Source organism: Siniperca chuatsi, linkage group LG17 (genome assembly GCF_020085105.1).
Source record: "Siniperca chuatsi isolate FFG_IHB_CAS linkage group LG17, ASM2008510v1, whole genome shotgun sequence".
Classification (NCBI taxonomy): domain Eukaryota; kingdom Metazoa; phylum Chordata; class Actinopteri; order Centrarchiformes; family Sinipercidae; genus Siniperca; species Siniperca chuatsi.
The window spans coordinates 5,049,432-5,071,207 of record NC_058058.1 but is presented as its reverse complement, the minus strand read 5'-3'; the positions used below and the strand labels follow the sequence as shown (position 1 = coordinate 5,071,207).

At 38.0% G+C, this 21,776-nt stretch overlaps 1 protein-coding gene across 2 annotated transcripts; it reads right to left on the bottom strand.

Moving 5' to 3' along the window:
* Positions 1–11,274: 11,274 nt before the first annotated feature.
* LOC122864401 (major histocompatibility complex class I-related gene protein-like) lies at positions 11,275–21,776 on the bottom strand. 2 transcript variants are annotated; one of them, XR_006375209.1, is made up of 8 exons: positions 21,629–21,776; positions 21,248–21,517; positions 15,496–15,774; positions 13,859–14,161; positions 13,218–13,319; positions 12,730–12,820; positions 12,563–12,580; positions 12,323–12,372 (listed from the first exon to the last, which is right to left on the bottom strand). XR_006375209.1 is itself a non-coding variant. In XM_044171768.1 (7 exons), exons 1-7 carry the CDS (start codon positions 21,675–21,677, stop codon positions 12,275–12,277), a joined length of 1,119 nt encoding a protein of 372 aa, XP_044027703.1. In that variant the 5' UTR covers positions 21,678–21,776; the 3' UTR covers positions 11,275–12,274. The 2 variants fall into 2 exon arrangements, 1 of the variants encoding a protein (XP_044027703.1); XM_044171768.1 differs by lacking the exon at positions 12,730–12,820 and having other exon boundaries at positions 11,275–12,372.

Here is a 21,776-nt window from a genome sequence, read left to right as displayed (position 1 = left end):
CTTAACTATTAACTCATCTTAACTTGAAAGAAATTGCAAAATTACAAAAAACAGTGTTATTTGAATCCTTGTTATTAAAGGATATATTTGGCAGTAATTATCACAGTTACAATCTGTTGTTGTTTGGATTTTCTGCTTGTAAAGTTTGAGTTTCTGTTGGTGGCGTTCTTTTCTTTGCCCGTTTTGTTTGTCTGGTGGCTCGTGCTTCTTAGTGTTCATTCCAAACAAACCAGAAACATAAAAAGCATCACTTCCTGTGCACCTGAGGATTTTCCTCAGGAAAGTTACAGCGTAGCTACAGCATGTGCCGTAGCTGACGTGTGCCTCCTACAGGCTACGGATATACCACGTGGAGACAGCAAGAACTGTGATTGGTTAGCATGGGCTGCTTGTGTTTTCTCCTACAAGTTTCTAATGCCGGTAGAGATTGGTGAGAGTGAAGACAACATTAAGGAAGTTGTAGAAAGACTCAGTTATCTTCTCCTTTTCAGTAACACATGTCTAGCAAAGTCTCCACTGCAAACATCACTGTGATCAAAGCTCCATGTCACAGTGAATGAAACAACGTAAACAGTGTTAAGTGTCAGTAATGAGACAAGGAGAAATTTAAGTTACTTGGATGTAACTCCAGATCTACAAGTATGTGCAGAGCTCACCGTCGATCTATATTGTTTCACAAAGTGAATGAAAGAATGTAAACAGAGGTACAGTATAATTAAAGCACAATATGGCCTGATCATGTAAAATACATCAGTCTAGTGTGGTGGCGCTACAAGTATGAACTATAAATCTAAACCTATGGTGGTCCCGTCTCTCCGTGAGTTATAAATCCATATCCATATAAATCAAGTTTTCACATACTACACACCTTTGAATTTAGAATTTTTGCATTGGATTAAATCATAAAATAGGTAATTACTCCATAGTCCTCATAGTCACAGTGGATTTTACCCGCATTAGTTTACTTTCATGTTTTTTCATTTGGCAGATGTCTCAGAAATACCACATGTTTCTATAGTAAAATCTGTCTTCAAACCGTTTTTCAGTCATATAAAGTTGCTTTTGAATTTAAATTGGAACTATTTTGGAATGAAGCCCTTCCTTGCTCATGGTAAAGAGATAAAAGGGCATGCGTCGTCTTTATAGGTGTCATTTACTGCGGAAAAAAGGCCATAATTGCATTTTAATTTCTCTTAAATTGATATTCAGGTGGTTCTGTTGCACTGAGAGCAGGCAGCAGCAGCTTGTCCTCGGTTCGAGCGATTATTGACATTCCCAACGATCTCCTCACATCCCGTGCCATGGCGAGGTGACACAGAGATTCTCTGTCTTCTTCCTTCCCAGTGCACTCTGGGAGAGCGACCAAAAGCAGTTTTACGACCAAGAGCTGCTGACGCTCACTTCCTGCCAAGAATCAGAGAGACGAGGTTCAAAGTGATCAGCGGCACACATACCAACACACGTACAACAAGAAACACACATAAACACTTAAACACACACAAACCCTGGCACACGCGTTTTAAGATTTAATTTTGGATGCGGTCACACTGTCAGACTTCATGCTTAAACCTGAACTGCTGAACATTTTTGTGTTTTCTAAAACCCTGATATTACTAATATTCTGACAATGGATGTTTGGAGAGATTTCACTGAAGTACAGCCAACAGGTGGATGCAACAAGTCCATGCCTGTTCTCTGGGTGCTGTCAAAAGGCATCGTGGGAAATGTAGAAGATGTACATGTGACAGGTTGAGGGAAAGTGAGTTGAACAAGAGTCAATTACAGCACCTTATCACAAAATAACTTGTAGAAAGCAATAAGAGACCTACAGTAAAGAAGTGACTTCTCCAAAGGAACAACATTTAAGGAAACTCACTTGTTTGCTTATAAACCCAGAGAGATGAGAAGATATTTTAATCTTTGTGTGTTGAGGACAGACATGGTTTCTGGATGTGTGAACGCCTCACGTAGTACAAAGACTTTAAATAAGAGGAAACTGCTGGCCTAGCTGCGTAAACAGCTATCAGTTACAACAGTATGCAAAACCTTGATAGCTTCATTATTTCTCCTAAAACCACACGTCTTGTCTTTATATCTGTTTCTACACATATTCCATAATTCAGTCAGAGACACTTATATTAAGGATTTAACCATTTATAGCAAATGGTTATACAATTAGATTTGGTGGAAAATGCTCAGCTCCTTGAGGAAGCTCTTAAATAATCTGAGCAGCAAGAAGGATTCGGCTGGGAGACCTCATCCCACCTTATCAAACACAACCATGCACATTAAATCTTAGCTAAAGCTTAGTACATAAAAAAGGAGGCAGGGGTGGTGGAGAGAGCTGCGGCAGCACACAATGTCTTGAGTGTATCGGCAGAGTATGGCCACATTACACTGCAGTCCTGCAATATTTGCTGTGTTTCCCCTTCACTTCTATTGAAGCCCGTATGACGGATAAATTACTAGCATTTCCTGTTTCAGTGTGACCTCCAGCCGGCAGATTCTCAGGTTCGCAGGTAAGTGGATGTGCTCAGTTGGAAATGGAGAGGTTATTAGTGTGTTTCATCAGTATATTTGGTAAATTATCACACTACCAGACTAGGAACTGTTGCTTCGCTCTCTCACAGTGTTTATAGTTTGATTGATCAATATTTATTTATTAGGCTACCTACATCAGAAACATAACATCACATGTTTTTTAGGGCAGAGTGCTGGGATATTTCATAGGACGGAAATGTTATGTGACCGTGCATAATATGTAGTGTATAGTGAAAAGTGTTAAGGTTATAATGGCCATGCAGTCAGTGGTGGAATGTAACTAAGGACATTACTTATACTGTACAAATGTACAGTTTCTGTTAAAACTGTTGACAGCTGTAGTTCCTACTTTGCAGATTAAGATTTACATGGACCAGTGTGCAGGATCTGGTGGCATCTAGCGGTGAAATTGCAGTTTGAAACCATTTCAAGCGTGTAGGAGAAACTACGGTGGCCACGAAACTTGCAAAAAAATGCAAAAGGCCCTATCTAAAGCCAGTGTTTGGTTTGTCTATTCTGGGCTACTGTAGAAACATGGCAGTGCAACATGGCGGCCTCCATGAAAGGGGACCCGCTCCCTCTGTCGATATAAAGGGCTCATTCTAAGGTAATGAAAACAAAATGATTCTTATTTTCAGGTGATTATACACTAATGAAAACATACTTATGAATATTATTGCTATATTCTGCAAATAGAGCCCCCTAAATCTTACACACTGAAACTTTAACATACAAAACATATGAAGAACTTAAAAAATATAATGCATTCTAAAAGCTTAAACTACCTAACAACATTTCATGGTTTCAGCTACTCAAATGTGAGGATTTTTGAGGAATTACAGTAAACAGGTTGGACAAAAAAAGGGCATTTGAAGGTGTCACCTTGAGCTCTGGGTAATTTCTCACTATTTTCTACTCATATAATGATATAAAACTCACAGGGGCCATTTATCTGTCTGTCTCTGTCTCTTTTTGTTGAGCCTCGTTGTTAAACTGAGCCAATGAGCAAGTTCTCTTATAAACCAACAGAGACTACTGTGGTTGCTGGGAGATTCATGTTGCACCTGCAAAACCTTGATTGTCTCAGGTAGATTATATACGATGTACTGACTGTCACATCACTGGCAACTTCCAGTTTTAGTATTTAAATACAATGAGCATGTCAGGGTTTAAGTCCTGTGTCACGTGTCCACACCAGCCCTGACCACAGCTGCCTGCTGTTCAAACTGATTAGAAAACACCCAATTTGTTTCAAAAGTGAGGGACGGATATCTGAAATGGAAGACTGTCTGCATGTAACCAACACCATTGTCATCTGTAATCCCCCACCATTTGACACACATTAGAAATAAGTGACTTTTCTGTTCTTATCCTTCAGCATAATATTAATTTATTCAAATTAATCAAACATTGTCAATACTTTTGAAGAGGACTTTGACAATTTTCAGTCAACGTGGATGCAAAAGTCCCTCAAAATGACACTGTTACATCTCATGGATCTTAATTTGACCCTTGTTGTTTTGGTTCTGTGCTGATTGTTTGCTCTGATGACATGCAGCAGCACTGGTGATGTCTACAGATAATATTTTGTATGGCAAAAAAGTCAATACAGTAGTCACATATCATTTATTTATTGGGGCACACACCACAAAACACAGACATCTTTCATCAAGATACAGTGTCTTAATCAGAGCTTAAAAATGTCATCATCATCACATGTGATCATTGCTTTTGTGCAGAAATGATATAGATAATTACACTGTACATTTTCAAACTATTGTTTATGGCAAATGTTGGTTGAGCACCATCATACAGTATCACATCATACAGTCCCGCTCATTCACCCTTGAGGGCTGCAGGGTGGAAATGCAGTTTTCTATAAGGACAATAAAACGTATTCAGAATAATTTATATAGATTTAAATGATACAAAAACACATGCATCTATTTTGGATAGCCCTCATTTTGAGGTTTCTTTCAGAGTTTTTCCTTGCCACTGTTTTGAAGTACGGTTTAGACCTGCTCTATATGAAAAGTGCCCTGAGATAACGTTTGTTATGATTTGGCGCTATATAAATAAAATTGAATTGAAGGTTTCACATAAATTTTCAACCTATTGTACATATTAAAAGTTTGCTCAAATAGACATTAGACAAATATTACAAGGACAAGGCCAGAAATGTCAGTATATGACAGAGTGCAGTTTGCTCAAATGGTGAATGTCACACTTAGGCTCATGCTGTATCACCAAAAATTCTACTTGAAATATATTAGCAGTTCTAACAGCAAGTTCTGGTAGATTTTAGGGCATGAGCATCACAGCTCAACTTTGCATTATGTGTGGTAAGGCATGTTGCAACACGTTGCTTTAAACTTCTTGACATGCTCTCTCTCTCTTCCGAGAGCTGAAAGAGAGCCTGATGGATCAGTAAGAGCGATAAAAAAGGAGGGAAATCGTCTGAGCAGCAGAGATGTCTGAATAAGAGCCAGCGTTCAGAATTGATTACAATGGAAAAGCTCCAGAGAAAGGAAAGCCGTCATTTTCAAGGCAAAGTCATGTCTTCTAAAAAAAAAGGTTGTAATGAAAAAACAGTGTGTGTGTGTGTGTGTGTGTGTGTGTGTGTGCGTGTGCTTGTGTGTGTGTGAAAAAATGAGCGGTGCATATGATTATCGGACAAGGGCTGGACAGGGGCCAGGCAGGGCAGCCTGCAGACAGACACAGAGAAAGGGACATTTACCTTGAACTCCAATCGTCCCGTCTCTGGGGCGGGGTCAGGTATTGTAGCCAGGCCTGACAGGGTCAGGAGGGGACAAGAGGGGGAGACAGGAGGAGGCGGGTGGGGAGCAGGGACAGAGGCTACCCCTGAGGTCATGGGGCGCTACCCCTGTGGGGGGCCAGAGAATGTGGGGAAGCAGGGGGAGGGAGGGTAGATATTGGCAGATTTTCATGGGGTGCAGATGCTCAATATGCAGATGTCTAATCGAATTGTGCGACGATGAATTGGTTCCCCCTCCTGATTTGCATCAGGACAATCCCTGGCAGTGGCTCAGGGGTCAGCAGAGTTCCCTCGGACAAAATAAGCAGCCGGCTGCAGACGCCCCTGAGAACGTGTGAACTTGAAGTAGACTTTATTCAATGACAAGGATATTGATTGATTCAAATGTCTGTCTGTCTGTCTGTCTGGGAGTGCATCTGACATCTGGCATTCCAGTGAAAATGTTGTTTCCTAAAGTATGAAATGGAAAAAAACTTTGATTGTTTCTTGGTGTTTGGCCTGCGCTTTAATTTAGAGCTCCTATAAGTGCGTGAACAGGTTCAGTGTTTTGCTTAACAAACCTAAACAGGACACTCATATGCTGCCACCTAATTGTCTTGACTGACATACCATTATGCAAAAATAATTCACTTTGCAGTATAACAACACAATAAGCTGCTTCGAAAGCTCAGACCTCACCAAAAGTTGTATAATTCTAATATACTGAGTGTAAAGTTTCAGATTGAAGTGTTTCATGCCAACTCAGACATTAAAAACACGTTAAAGCCAGGACAGGGCCTCGATAAGGAAATCAGCTTAAAGTGTTTGGAAATGTTCATTTTTTGTCTTTGAATAAAGAGGCAGGTCTCATTTTTTGTATTCAGTTTAACTTTCAATATAAATATGTTAAATAATGTCCTATTACCCATTTCATTAGAAATTAAAACCAATATATGGAACAATCAGCTACAGTACTTAACCAAAGCTACAGATGAAACGGAACATAACTTGGTGTACTGCCGCAAAAACCAAATTTTATATCAACCCACCAGGGTCATGCAAAGGTTTGTGGTATGGTTTAGGATTCAGTTTGATATATAGAAGGCATAGAGTATGTACAGTTTTGCAGCAGTGTACATCCAGCACGAATTCTTAATTTTTCTTCTACTTGAATCAGTTCCACGAACAGCCACCTCGGGAACAGAGGCTCCAGAGGCAGCAGGACCTTCAAGTAGACAGAGGTTACAAAAACAAGCTTCCCTCCGACCAGAGAGCAGCCAGCTCAAATTAAGAGGCTGGGAACCTCGGCCACTTCTTTAAAAAAGAGAACCCCCATAACATACAGCTTCTCCATGATTAAATAAATGAACTTAAAGCCATAAAGAAGACAAATTACAAGTTTCATTTGAAATTTTTGAAACACCAGTGGAAATGACTTTTAAAAAGGTCTGAATTACTTTTCTGATATTATTAAGAATTGGCTGCATATATATCCACCAGCACTGACACAACACCATTTGAAGCATGTGAATAATGTTTGCAAAATATGAACTGTAACCTTAGTGGACTGCAAGTCTTTTCCATTACAACTCACTTCTCTATGTTTGTATGTCAAATTTTGCACAGTAATCTTGACAACCATTGTTGTGCAGCAGTTGCAGTAAAAAGTTGGAAAGTGTTCAAATATAAAAAGTAAAAATATAAAATATCAATAAAGGTGTATTGGAAGAATGTAAAGGAAAAATAGCCAAGACACCGATAGTAAAAAATATTAACAGTCTGATAAGAAACAGGGTTTTCAGAACCTTTGGCTTCAGAACAGTTTCAGTCCTCTTTGGCCTGCCATCTAGCAGGACACTGTATCTTTCTTCAGAGGAGTACAACCTGCTGTTTCGTTTGAGGGGTAAAGGTGAAGATATTCCAGAAAAGGTTCCGTGATGTTCAGATCTGGTGAGCAGGAACATGAAAGGAGTTTGACTTCATATTGGTGTTTGTGAAATCATTATTGAATTTCTAGCTCAGGCTGTATAAGTTAATTATCATCTTTGGCGACATGAAGGAGGGAGCAGTGTTAGCACCCCATGGTGCACATTCAGTGGTCTTACATTCCTCAGCTATTACATGACCATACAGAGCAATCATCACACTAAATGACTTCCTACCTGTACCATTACTAATCTGTCACCATGTTTAACATAATGGCTGCCAACTAGGTTGGAGGCTTTTTTGAGCTTTCTTCAAATGCCGACCTTTCTTCAAATGCCGAGGTTTAGGAAAAGGTGAGAAAAATTTATCAGACATTCATCTTTTTTTCATTCCTCCAGGTTTTGGACTTCGTACACTGGGTTCTGTCTCTTTGTGTGTTGGCCTTAGATGCAAGGGATTTATAAATGGCTCTGTCATAAATTAGCAATGGAACAATTCCACTTTCACTCTGCTTATACCAGTGCAGATTTGGTACCAGTGCTCTTTTTTCTACTTCAGTTGAAAATCTGGAAACACTGTGTGGAACTAACTGAGATCAGTCCTCTATAGGTTAGGCTTAAGGTTAGAGGTTAGGTGACACTATAACTACACTTAACCTCTTACCTATAAGTAGACATTCAAAACCAACATTCTTTTTAGACTTTTATATTATATTATAATTATATTGTTCCAGACGGTTTTATAAAATTGTGTTGTGATGTAATTTTTATAATGACAGTGGCTAAGAGGTAATATCTGGCTGATCCATTGAATAAAGTCAATATCAGTGCAGATACTGATCTGGTTTATCAGAGTGGTGTACCACTGCCAAAAAGCAACTCTTTCAAGGTCACAGAAACCAAAAGTTATGAGTTCTTTTTTCATTTAATTTGAAGTAATTTTAACTTTTTTTACTTTTTGAGTAATTCTTTTGCTCAATCTATTAGCAAATTTTATTTGTATGTTTGAATGATTTCTTATCTCCATTCAACATCAAATATTTACTTGTTGTTGTAGTTCAAATAAACCTGACTCTAAAGACTTAAGAGGAAGCTATAGTGGTAAACACTGAGGTTGTCTTGAATGAGATTCTCTGATAGATGCACATTTGCCTTCCATTAAAATTGAATAATAGGTTTTTGTGTTCATTTCTGTGATGTTCTGAACCAGCTCGACCTCATAAGGTCTCCTCTCTGACATCAAAACGATCATCATACCTGCCGCTTAAAACATTTTGCAGATGACCACTTACAAAAGTAATTTAGATCTGTTGTATTGAAAACAAAGCCATCAGGGCTGCACATAGTTTTCATTAATTTGATTTTAAATTGCCACACAGGTGGAAATACACAGCTCTAGGTATCAGTATCACATTGTAAAAATATTTCCTCAGTTATACAGAGTGCTAGTTTAACTTTTTAATTGGACTTGTTGATCTGATCTGCCACAGAGAACAGACTTTTTGAAAAAGTAGACCAACTTTGTTCTAATATTTGAAAAATGAAAGTAAGGAAACCCTCAAAAGTGCTGCCGGTGTGAAAATTCTCTGTCCGGTTGTGTCTCTGTGGTGACTTCTCTCACAGCTGAGGAATCCCAGGGTTATGTTGCTCTCTAGTGGTAACATAGGGAAAGACACACTCTAAGTCACAAGATTCAGTGCACTCTTCAATAAACAAACCTAAATTTGTGGTAGGTATATTTTTCATCCTCACACATTTAACAACTTATAAATGAGGGAAAAAATGTTAGTTTTGTTGTTGTTATGTTTCAGGCCTGATAAACGTGGATAAAGATTTGAAACTGGCTTCATTAATGAAAATGTGAAACTGTATCATTAATACTAGATACGCCACTAAATACCTCACTCTTGCACTTCGTCTTGCAGTCAATGGGTTTTTTTAATGGGTTTTTCAAATTTTGTTCTATGACATAAAATATGTCAGTAAATACCTCACTCAGGCACCGTCCTGCAGTCTTTTTAGGGAGTCTAGCAAGAAGGGCATTACAGTAGTCTAGCCTAGAAAAGATAATTGCATGAACCAGTTTTTCAGCGTCTCACTGAGACAAGGTGGATTAGACTTTGGAAATATTTTTAAGGTGGTAAAATGCTGTTCTAGTTATACTTGTAATGTGGCTTGTGAAGTTTAGTTCTGAATCCAAGATAACACCTAGATTTCTAACCTGCTCACTGGGTTTCAGAGACAGCCAGATCAGTTTGGAGTGGATCTCCTGACTCTGACATCTAGCGCCTACCACAAGGATCTTAGTCTTTTCTTTGTTTAACTGCAGAAAGTTTTTGGTCATCCAGTGTCTGATGCCACAGATACAGTTGACAAGCTCATTTACGGGGTTGAGGTTACCATGTGAAAGTGAAATATGTAATCGTGTATCATCGGCATGTGAATGGTAAGATTGTGCTTCTGTATGATGTAGCAAAGTGGCAGCATATAGAGAGGGCCTAGAACTGAGCCTTGTGGGACCCCACAACAAATGTTAAAATTGCCAGTTTTGAAGTTGTCAAGAGACACAGAGAATGTCCTGCCTGTTAGATAGGAAGAGAGCCAGTTAATGACACGGCCGGATAGGCCAACTAGTCTATTGAGTAAAATGTTGTGGTCGACGGCGTCAAAAGCTGCAGTCAGGTCTAGTAATACTAAGATGGAAGGTTTATTTACAGCACTGTTGATCTTTAGGTCAGTGACCACTTTCATGAGAGCTGTTTCAGTGCTGTGGTTACTCCTGAAGCCAGATTGATACACATCATACAGATTGTGAAGTGATACTAAAATAAAACGTTTCTAGACAACCTTTTGCTGCGTCAGCATACTGTCTTATAAACATACCTATTGCATTTTTATGGATAAAATGCTTACTTGTGGTTCTGACTGCATTGTTGAGCTTAGGGAGCCAGGTCATATTAAAAAAATATGCAGGCGTGGTCTGAGACGGCACTTTTCAGGTGAAGTCTTTAATCAACTCTTTGTTACCAGTCTCATCCAGCCAGGTCTCAGTGAGCATAATGCAATCAAGTTTGTTGTTGCATATGATGTCATTAATGATGAAGGTTTTGTTGGATAAGGATCTGACATTTAGCAGTGCCAGCTTTAAACTGGCAGGTTTAACATGGACAAGCTTCTGATGGCTGACTGATCTAGGTGATGTTATACTGTAGTTATGTCTGTTGTAGATTATTACTGGAATAGCGTATGCTGGTCTGGGATTTTCATTATAGGGAAAACTATGAGAATAATCCTTAATGTGTGGTGAATACAGTAGACACAAGACACAATAATCATGATGTGACACAGATGCACACACAACCACTTTAGATCCATTTAGATTTTCAACCTGGACACTAAGTTTAGTTGAAGGGCTTCACCCTGCATTATTATTGTTCTGTGGATTTAAGTTGTTATGCTTTACATGTTGTAACCCCACAAAAACAAACAAAAAAGAAAAGCTTCTGTTTATTGTTCTTGTCTTTTATTTTTGTCTAAATCTCAGTCTCTAAACTTCCCACAGTAACAAGCAACCTGCTAAACATGCTTCTGTTTTTCCTTCTTCCTCATATATCAGAAGTGGAAACTGTGACAGTAATCTGACATCATCCAAAGTTTGAGTAATGCCAAATCAATAGTGAAATATTCTGTGTGATAAGAGGTCACATGGATCTCTCTGGATTACTGACTAGTCAAAACTAAAAAGTTTACATTACAGAGTATAAATTAGAAAGTGTGTCCAGATATCAGCCTTCCCCCAAAGTTTAAAATCCGCTACGTTTAATTAATGTTAAATAATATGGTATAATATGACACATTACATAATGGTATAATATTACATATTGGTGCTTACCATTCAGGACTTTACCCTCTAGCCTACTAAGTATGAGTAATTATTATTATTTAGTTTGCATAACTGATTTTTCCTTTCTTTATAGTCCAACTATTAAGATTGGTGCTATGTTTATGTAATCTGTGTGAATATTCTTTCTGTAACTACAGTCACAGATGGCATTTGAATAAACATGTTTGAAATAATGGAGACTTTATTAAAAAAAAACATTGTTACAAAAGGAATGTAAAAGCAGTGCAAATTGATTGACATTCATTTATGTAATCCAACACAGGAAGTGATTTTGAACATTGCTATTCAACATCTATGTACATGTTTACAACAGAAAGAAAAAACAAAAACCTATCTTTAAATTAATGTAGTTATTCTAAACATTTATGTAAAATATATGTATATAAAAATATTTGAAAGAACACTGCATGAATGTGCTGAGAATAAAAGAGACAAAACATTACATGTGAATCGCATACACACAAAATCATGTACACACTAAAATCATACAAAATACAATACATTCCTTATCTTTCATACTTATGTTTAAGAACACCACAAGTTAAATTCCATCCAACTCCATTGCAAATAAAAGCCAAACTATCTCTAAGTCTACACACCACAAGGGATTGGGGTTACCAGAACTTTAACCACAAAATGCCTAAATTACATTATTTCCGTCTGCAGCTGGCCTCATCAACAAGACCCCCCCTGTTATAGTGTAGTAATACTTTAAACTATTGCACATTCACACTCAAATATGTTACACATTGCACACCCTGTAATTTAAATAACATATTGTCATTTTTTACATATTCTTTATTATTTATTATTATTTTCTTATAATGTTTTTGTTTTAGTATTCTTTAATATCTTATTGTCAATTTTATAGTTACGATTCTTGACCTGCAGTACTTGCTTTATGTTTCTTTATACTTCTTTATATTTCTACTATGTTTATTGTCAGGCTCCAGAATACCAAAGCAAATTCCTCATATGTGTAAAACTACTTGGCAATTCTGATTCTGAAAAACACACTGATTCTGAAGATATCCACGATTTAGTAACATTTTGTAAAAAGAGGAATTCATTTATCAACAATGCTTTAAAAAGTACCATCAAATGTTTAAATGGTGTGAATAGTGCATGTCACAGTAATTTACTGTTTTCTCATCCCATATGAAGTAATTCAGGATGCAGGATGGTTTGTTTGTTTTGTTCAGGTCTCCGATTCAGTCCCTCAGAGAGCTCAGAGCCGTTGTCAGGAGCTGTAAGGTCAGAAACAAACTGTGAAACAGCGTAAAGTCCACTCATCCTGCACTGAACTTTTCTAAACAGTAAATGCAGGAAACAGTTTTGAAAAAGTTCATCTGCACAATAATGTGAAACCCTTTTTAATCTACAGCATAAAGTGTGTGTCAGATCAGTTGAAATAGAATCAAAGTAAGTTTTACTTACAAGATGGAGGGCATTTGGCTGAAATCAAAACAGAAGACAAATAATTCAGTTACAGTTGTAAATGCCAGAATATCTTTCATCATCTTATCTACCAGTGAATATGATCCCCTCTTCTACTCACTCATACTGAAAAATGAATCCAGTCTACTCTTCTGTTTAGTCCTTACTTTATTTCTTTTACTTTATCACTTCTCTCCACATCATCATGGTATAGTCATATTATCTGAGCCTCACAGCGCTTACTGTTGGTTGAGACAGCTATGTGAGAGAGAAGATGTCGAGTTAGCAACCTGCATTATTGGATAAAAATGTGTAAAGATGGAGAGGGAGAGGAGGAGAGAGGAGCTCAGTGCATGATGGGAAGTCTCCTGGCAGTCTAGGCCTACAGCAGTATAACTAAGGAATGGCACTCATTGATCCTCATTACCACCACTGAGGTGCCTAAACCTTTAGGTAACTAAAGGCTGAGCCAGTCCTAACTATAAGCTTTATCAAAGAGGAAAGTCTAAAGCCTTCTCTTCAATGGGGAGAGGGTGTCTGCCTCCCGAACCCAAATTGCGAGCTGGTTCCACAGGAGAGGAGTTCCCATTCTACTTTATAAAAATAAAGAACTGAAAAGTAAGTTTAGCAGATAATCTTTCCTTTTTTCTCTCACCTTTCTTCCTTTTGTAAACAATGAATCCAGCGGCAGCGATGAGGACGAGAACAAGAACAACCACTGCAGCAACGATGGGGACGGTCATGTCACTGGGCTTCTCTGTTGAACAAAAAAACAATAAAAAGAAATGAAGACTGGTACAGATAAAGCAGGTTAGAGCAGAAGTACATCCATCCATCCAACGATTTTATTCATACATACATGTGGGTTTGTTGCTGTGAACTAAGACTGACTTGGAGATGAGTTAATACAGCTATTATGTGTCAGACACACACTTTATGTGTTGGATTTGAAACACAGACACTGACACTGTAAATAAATAAATAAATAAATACATCATAAATAAAACTTTAACTTAAACACTTAAATGTCACAAACAATAAGGTCTGTAAAATGATTTAAAACTCTCTATGGCTTTAAGAAAATCAAAAAGGATCTTCTGATAATCTTGTTAGGCTGACATGATCTGACCAATGATCCTGGTGTGATCAACGTGTATTGGTTCACTTAAATTATTTAATTGGTTTATTATTATTAGTTTTTTGAAGATGAATTCTCAGCTTGGAGAACAAAAGCTCAAATACCCAACAAACCACAGACATGCAGTCCCATTCAGCCCCCTCTAATCTCAGTCTTACCCCAGTTGGTCCTGATCACTGCTTTGTCCAGTCTGGTGACGATGTCGTCCTTCACACCAGAGAGATGAAACACACAGTCGTACCTCCTCCAGTCTTCAGGTGTGACTGATGAAAGTTTCAGGTCAACACTCATCTGGAAGGATCCATCGTGGTTGGGGAGGATCTCTCCGTGCTCCACCTCTTCATGAAGCTCCTCTCCATCTTTCCTCCAGGACATCACGGCTCTGTCAGGGTAGAAACCTGTAGCGTGGCAGCTGACTGGAGAGGAGGGAGTCTTCTGGAGGAGAGACACTGAGGGAAGGACTGGAGAGAGAGTAAGAGAGAGAGAGAAAGAGGAATAGAGACAATAGAGGGAGAGGGAGCGAGAGAGGGACAGGGGGTATAGAACGATGAGAAAGTGTAAACATGAAAGGAAAGAAATAATGTAAAAGAAACATGAAGAAATTCAGCAGGGAGAAATCAAGATAAGAAACAGAGAAGCAGTTAAAGACGTACTGTATGTGTGTTAGTTGAAAAATATCCCAGCTGTATGTACAGCGAGTGTCAGTATCAGTAGCAGTGGTAGATAATTGAGGCTGGCCAACCTTAAAGGGAGCTCAGTCAATGACAGAAGGTGTGAAAATCCAAGCAACATAAATAAAGTCTACAGCCATGCTAGCAGCTCTGTGAGGCTGTACTGAGGTACAGCAGTGCTTTGAGCTAAATGTTAATGTCAGCATGCTAACAATGATGATACCAGCATGCTAATGTTAGGCAGGTATAATACCATCTCAGTTCTGCATGTTCGCATGCTAATATTTGCTAATTAGCATTAAACATGAAGTACAACTGAGGCTGATGTGAATGTCATTCGTTTTGCAGATATAAAAACTGATAACCGATATCATAAATTGGATTTATTGAAATGGATACATCTTATTGACATTTTATTCAAACACCTGATGATGCTGTTAGATGGTTAATAATTCTAATATAGACTTTGATGCAAATCATAGAAAAGGTTTTTTTCCTCTGAGGGCCAATCCCAACATTAGTCTGTGTATATTCTGACATGTGCAGGCTTCAATGACTCAAGACACAACAGATAAGTTAGACTCACAACATGTCAACAACTTTTCTTTCAGGTAAATGCACTACAGGTACAGGCCCATACACCCATCTTATGAGCTATAAGAACATATGACAGTACTAAATAACAACCCATTTGCTACACAACCACCACACTGTCTGTATATAGACAGAGAAGGGAACTACACCACCACTAAAGAAACTCACTACAGTCAGAGAAGAAGGATCCGCCTGTTTTTATGGTTTACAGCAAAGCAGTCGATCACAGTGTCAATGTTCAGTGAAGCACTCTTTCTATTTTGAAACACTGAAACTCTGTAAACTTACTTAACTCATGCTAACTGTGCACTGGCTATCACAGTCTCAGCTTTGACTGAAAGTAATGTCAGGGCACCCAAAATGTCCGTCTCTACTGATTGGTTAGGGCTAAATCAAATCTTACCGCCACAGAAAACGACTAAAAAGAAGGTAATGTCTGACTGACTGGAGTGATAATACAATGGCAGCTCAGTCTGAGCTATATGAACATCGTTGTGTCCATGAAACTACATCAGGTCATGTGATTCTACCTGTTCTCAGCAGAGAGCTCTTCCCAAAGGCCACATACTTCTTCAGGAACTCAGGGCAAATCTGAGTGAGGTCATTCTCAATATATTTTATTCTAGCATTGTCAGCATCCCATCTCAGTTTGATGCTGTCAGCCTGTGGTTTCAGAGCGATCCATGTCAATGTCTTCAGGTCGAATTCCATGAAGTCTTCTCCATCATAACCATACTGATTAAAACCTTTAACCTCTCCAGTCTCATCATCCCACTCACAGCCACTCATCCTCTGTAAAACATGGACACCTGAGAGAGAGACAGAAACAGAGACTGCAGTTAACATGACGTACAGATGATATCTCCAGTGGAAAGATGATCTAAACAATATTGTGCATTTCATGATGCACTGCTATTCTCCCAGTCTTGTGGTGTGCTTATGATTCAAGAAATAATCAGTGCACTTTTTCTGTGCACTGATTATTTGAGTGATGAAAGCCAATTTCTATTTCACAGTTTCAAAGTTACAATGGTAGCTATTCTGTAAATTACCAGATGACTGCCAATGGCAGTAAACCAAGTGGTTATGTCTTCTTGCATTCTGTGCACAGCTTTATGGGTTTATGATGCAGACCTTGTTGGAGTCCAGCTGGAGACCTTTGTTGCATCTTTCTCCCCTCATTTTCTTTAATCTTTTATCGGGTGCTATCTGAGAAAGGCATAAAATAAAATCTACAAACACACAAACAAAATTTAAAAAGCCACACCCGTGTGACACCTGCAGCCTTGGATGCAGCCCCAGGTTCGAGTGACCAGCATGACTGGCAGTTATCCAGGAATTCACTGAATCATAGTTATTGCATAACTTCTACTGGATTAGAAATAGAGCAAAGTGGGCATCTGCAGAACTCCAGGGACCCTGAAAGCTCCAGGCTTACTGTGTCATCTAGTTTGGGAATATGCGCCACTAAAGCACAATACCAACTGACATGATAAGGAAAACTATGCTTTGTTCTGGACATTGGTTCAGTTGTTTATGAAAACATTGTACTCACCAAAGTAACTGATGAGATCTCAGAACGTGGCAACATCGCTATAAATACGTCTAATGGGGCGATCATTCAGGTTGTAAACAAGCTGACACCTTTGCCAGATTAACTAGCACTTTATTTGGAGTTAACCCAAAATTTATGTGATGTCATGCTGACATCAGCAATGATAACCTCATTAGATCAAGGCAGCTGCAGTTTTTAGAGCCAGGTACCGAAGTTGCTCTTCGACTGGAAAACTTCAGTGCATGATGGGATACTCCTGGCTGTCTAATCAGAATCAAAATCAGAAATACTTTATTGATCCCCGAGGGGAAACTCTTTTGTTAGAGCTACTCACTATCACGTCAGTGCACACAAGGAGTAGAAGTACTAAGCAATCACAATATAATACACTATAATACAGGTAAGATAAATTAAGCACAAAGTGGATTACCGGTTGATGATAAGTATGTACGGTATAATAATACGATGTATTAATATAAGTAATAAGTAGTAGTGCATGTACTGTCAAGTTAAGTGTAGCTTATTAAGATTATTATGAGACGGTGGATATTGCACAGCAATAACAGAAGTATGAATAAATATCAATAAATTAAACTGAAAACAGAGTATATTGCACCGGAATATTAAAATATTTTATCATAATATTTGACCGCAAACGTTATGTGTTATAGAAACTCTTAATTTTCTGTTTAATTTTAAAGATTTTGATTTTATTAGTCAGATCTTGTACTATGAAAGTTGAATCTTTTAAACAGAATACATATTCTGTGTGTGACAACTTTTATTATCATAGAGAGGCTTATAAAATTATTTCTAAACATTCCAGGTACAAAGAATCTTGTAGCGTTATTTAATTTTTAAGTATTAAGCAGCAACACAAAACTTTAGATGACAAGTCGGGCGTGAGGATTCTTGAAATAACATTTGTACAGACAATTATCCAATGCAGTTTTTAGAGTCAGGTATCTGACAGATCAATGCAGGAAATGAAGGATGTCTTGTATTCCTGATTTTCCTCTTCCTGTGTATGTGTGTCATTGTAAGGATATATAATAGTATGTTAGTACATTATTAATACATTAATTATATAATGTTAGTATAATCATATAAATTCATATAACAGTATACTATATACCACTAGTGTAATATTAATTCCAATTGGACAATACAGCTGTTTAAAGGTTCTATTGATAATATTTTTACGTAGACGAATATTTAAAAACAACAACAAAAAAACCCTCCACAGAGCTTTTAGACAGGTGCGGAATAAAGGTATCACTTTCATTGTGAATTAATCATTTAAAAAATGTGATGATTTTTTTGTTTATCTCTGTGTGAGATGTCTGACATTTGGTTCCTGCTTCTAACAAGGCTTGTGAGCCAATAGTATAACGACGTTGGTATCACGTGGTATAGTTGCCAGTTGGTGTGTATAGTCCGTTTTGGACACTGACGTTAGCACATATTAGCTATCTTAGCTTAATAGTCCAAACAACATTAACCCATATAATTACAGTTCTGCATATTTAAACAAAATAAACAACAACTACTGACAGTCATAGTCCTTACAACCATAACTAATGCGTTGTCACCTGTTATAGTCACTGGTCCGTCCGGGCCGGTGGCGGATTTGTCCGCTTATGAAAAGACGGTCGCTCTTCTTTAAGAACGGAGTCGACGTGGGATGACAATATAATACCAATGTGGCATGTCGAAGGTAAATTAAAGTTCAGAACTACTGTAAATTTGCTCATTATACTGTTTAAACCCAGAACATGACTGTTATTGAGGGTGTCATCTCTTATAGCAGTCTAACGTTAGCCCTATTATGAGACACTTCGCCGAGGTACTTCTGGCTAGCTAGCCATGTAGCCAGCTGCATTGAGCTCAACAGCTACGGTGATCACTTTTAATATAAAAATCGGACAATACTGACATGACCATACAGTCGTCCTTTCTCCCTGTAGTCATTGTTGCTGTGTGGCTCTCAGCTGTTTTTTATAATCTGCTATGAGATTTGTTTTCAGCAAGAAAACACTTCGACTAATAATAGGTCAACACTATGCTAACACTAATGCTAGCAAACGTCACCTTTTACTGTAGCAGTCTGTCTAATGTGGAGGGCTGTGGTTTTTAACAGCATCCCTACAATGTACTGTACTCTTTGATTGGATTAAAATGTAAATATTTACCTAATGTCTTATAGTGTAAGGATGACTTGAAATGTCATTTTACGGTAAGTGCAAGTTGCAATATAGGGCTCCTATAATGGGGAAAAAAGGGTTACCTAAAGCAAGCTAGCCATATCCTAAGATTACCACAGATAATGTTTCATGAAACACCACCGCACAAAGCAACCTAAATCTATAGCTAATGTATAACTAATGTATGCTAAATGAATTTATTACTCTATCACGAAAGATTCATCACTTGATAGTTGGTTGATAGAGTCTGAGTCTCACTCCACTCGACAATGAGATGTGCAGGTTGTGCAACGAACTGGGAACCACTTGAATGGAAGCGGGGAGGGGGAGTGCGCCATCTGGTGGCTGGATGTTATCAATAGCACCTTTAATTTTTGTAGGTTTTGTTCCTTCATTAAATCCTTGTGCAAGAAAAATGGTTTGTCTTTCATTTGGTAATGCGAAGTCCTAACTTGTCATTAATACAATTCATGCACAGGGCCCAGGTAAAGTTAGAATCAACTGGACCAAAAGTAATTGGCTGGGAGAGAGGCTGACAGATGACAGTATTTTATTTTGTGTATACTTCACATCATGCCTGATAACCTTGGTGAATATGGTGAAGTTTCTTCTTTCCTAGCAAAAGTTAGAGTGGGATACAAATTCTTTTAGACTGCATTTTTGGCCCTCCACAAAATGTAACCTCACCACAAACCATGACAAAAATACTACGAAGCTTTAGAGTGTTATGGAACAGACAGGCAGGGGACACCAAGATAGACAGATAATGTTCTCTATTGGATAACAGCCCGAAAGTATGGAGAGAAGAAAGTCTGTAGGAGGGAGAATGTGAAAAATACAATGAAACTTTAGAGGGCACGTATTCTGAACGCTCACCTGAAACTGGTTTCTGGCTTCCTTGTAGCTATGAATTAAGACCACCATTCAAGTCATTTGTAATGAATGTTAGCCAGTCTGTTAGCGTCTGTAGTTCTCTCATCATGGTAAGACATCAAGACCAGACAAGACAAATATTCAAGAATTAAAAAGTGAGGCGTGGTCCCATTTCATCGTTGAGGCCTGACTGGCAAAACCTGTTATGCATTGTTGGCTTAAATTCAATTGCGTTAACACATATTCACATGCTTATGGCATCATCACCTAGTCATGCCATGTGTTGTTATTTTCAGAGTAAGTTAGGATACTCAGAAATGCTGTCAGCTGACATGTCAGTGTTGTAAACATGCTCAGGAATAGTTTTTTTTATGGAAAAAAGTTTTACACAACTTGAAATTATTATTTCTGCTTAAAAAATGACTTACAATAAATCGATTATCAAAATAATTGCAAATTAATTTCAAGATTAATCAACTAATAGTTGCAGCACTAGAATAAATATGGTATAAGTGGCATGTCAAAATCTCCAACAGTTGACAAACTTATTGTCTCACTGTATATACTGTTGTACTGGCCAAAACTAGTTTAAGTTAATTCAAGTGATGAAGAAACAGTGTATACTGTCTGTAATATACATTAAAACTGAAAGTGTACTGGAGACTCACGCCACGCTAAGGCCTAAACTTTAATAATTCATAGCTACAGGGAGCGTTCAGAATACATGCCCTCTAAAGCTTCAAGGTTATTAAGCATGATGTGAAGTATACACAAAATAAAATACTTGATAGTAGGCCATCATCTGTGCATTATGATTACATATTTTGGCAGATGTCCAGCCTGGTAGTACAAGTAGCCTACCTTAATCGCTTTGTGTTATGAAAAGTGATATTTAATGACAATGCATTATCATTATCATTATGATTATTATTATTATTTAGCCTTTATGGAGGGGATTCAGAACCAATTACAACAATATCCAAAGGCAGGCAATCATTTGCAATATAAACGTGGATTACAAGGACAAAATATTGTTTACAATACTGCATTCAGTTCAGTGTACATTTCGAGTCAGGTAGATGCAGGCTAAGTGAGGCGAGCAACGTGTTTACAGGTTACAGTCATCTTGATTTTATCGACCGCAGCTGTTTGGATGAACAACTTCCTCACAAAAGGCTGCAGCGTGTCTGGATCTAGCTTCCAAAGAGTCACATACAATGACCAAGTAATCGACTCCGTGGTAAATGATAACATTGTCAAATTATCATGAAAACATGTTTGCTTTCTGACGAAAAAGATATGATTGCCTTCGTCAGTGCAATATGAAGTTCGATAACAGTATACAGAAGAATAAAAGCATTTATTTTGAAAGATGAGCCATGTGTTGGCCTACTTTGCAAAACTTCGTTGAAAAAACAACAATAGTAAAACGAAAAATTATATATTTCATTTACTCAGGCGAAATCGAAGCGTAGTAATGAAAGTCAACCTTCACCCAATGCATGCGCGCTCCCGCGGCCACGGGCACACTTCCTATCGGAGGTCCTGATTATTATACTACCCTGTAGACGGTCACTTTACTTTACAACTAAGATGCAGAACAGTTGAGCAGTAAAAAGTGAAATATAACATAGTACATAACTACTGTACCTCCACTTTGGTTGAAGAGCTGCTTCAAATTATCCATCCTGTTTTTTAAGGAGTTTGGCTGATTCTCGACACACTCTTCAGTGTAAAACTTCAAGTGCTGAGGATCGTCTTCGAATATTTTTTTCATCCAGTCCTGTTTTGGTTCTACTATGTTTTTGTTGCTGTCGCAGTAACCCACAAGAAGGTCATCAACCAGTGCAGCTGCCACAAACTCTGGGAAGTTTGGGACTCCAGAATATGTAGTTACGAAATACTTCAGGGTGTGTTTCACTGCAGGACAAACAAGGTTTATACATTCAGTATAAATATACACACATCATCATCATCATCATCACACTCATCCCAAATATATGATTCATTTGAAACATATAGTGATCTTACCTGGTGATGAAACGTGACAGAAGAGAAGCAACAAAAATAATTTGCTCATCTTGTTTTGATAAAGACGTGTGAGTAAAGGACCGAGCTGGTTCAGTAGTTTCAGTTTAGTTGTTCCCTCTGTACGGAGTTTTTTTTTAATCTTTTTTTT

Coding starts and splice junctions, on each gene's coding strand:
- LOC122864401 (XM_044171768.1), bottom strand. CDS start 21,677: ATGAGCAAATTATTTTTGTTGCTTCTCTTCTGTCACGTTTCATCACCA. Junction 14,162..15,495: donor GAGCTCTCTGCTGAGAACAG/GTAGAATCACAT, acceptor CTCTCTCTCCAG/TCCTTCCCTCAGTGTCTCTC. Junction 13,320..13,858: donor AGTGATCAGGACCAACTGGG/GTAAGACTGAGA, acceptor TTTGTTCAACAG/AGAAGCCCAGTGACATGACC.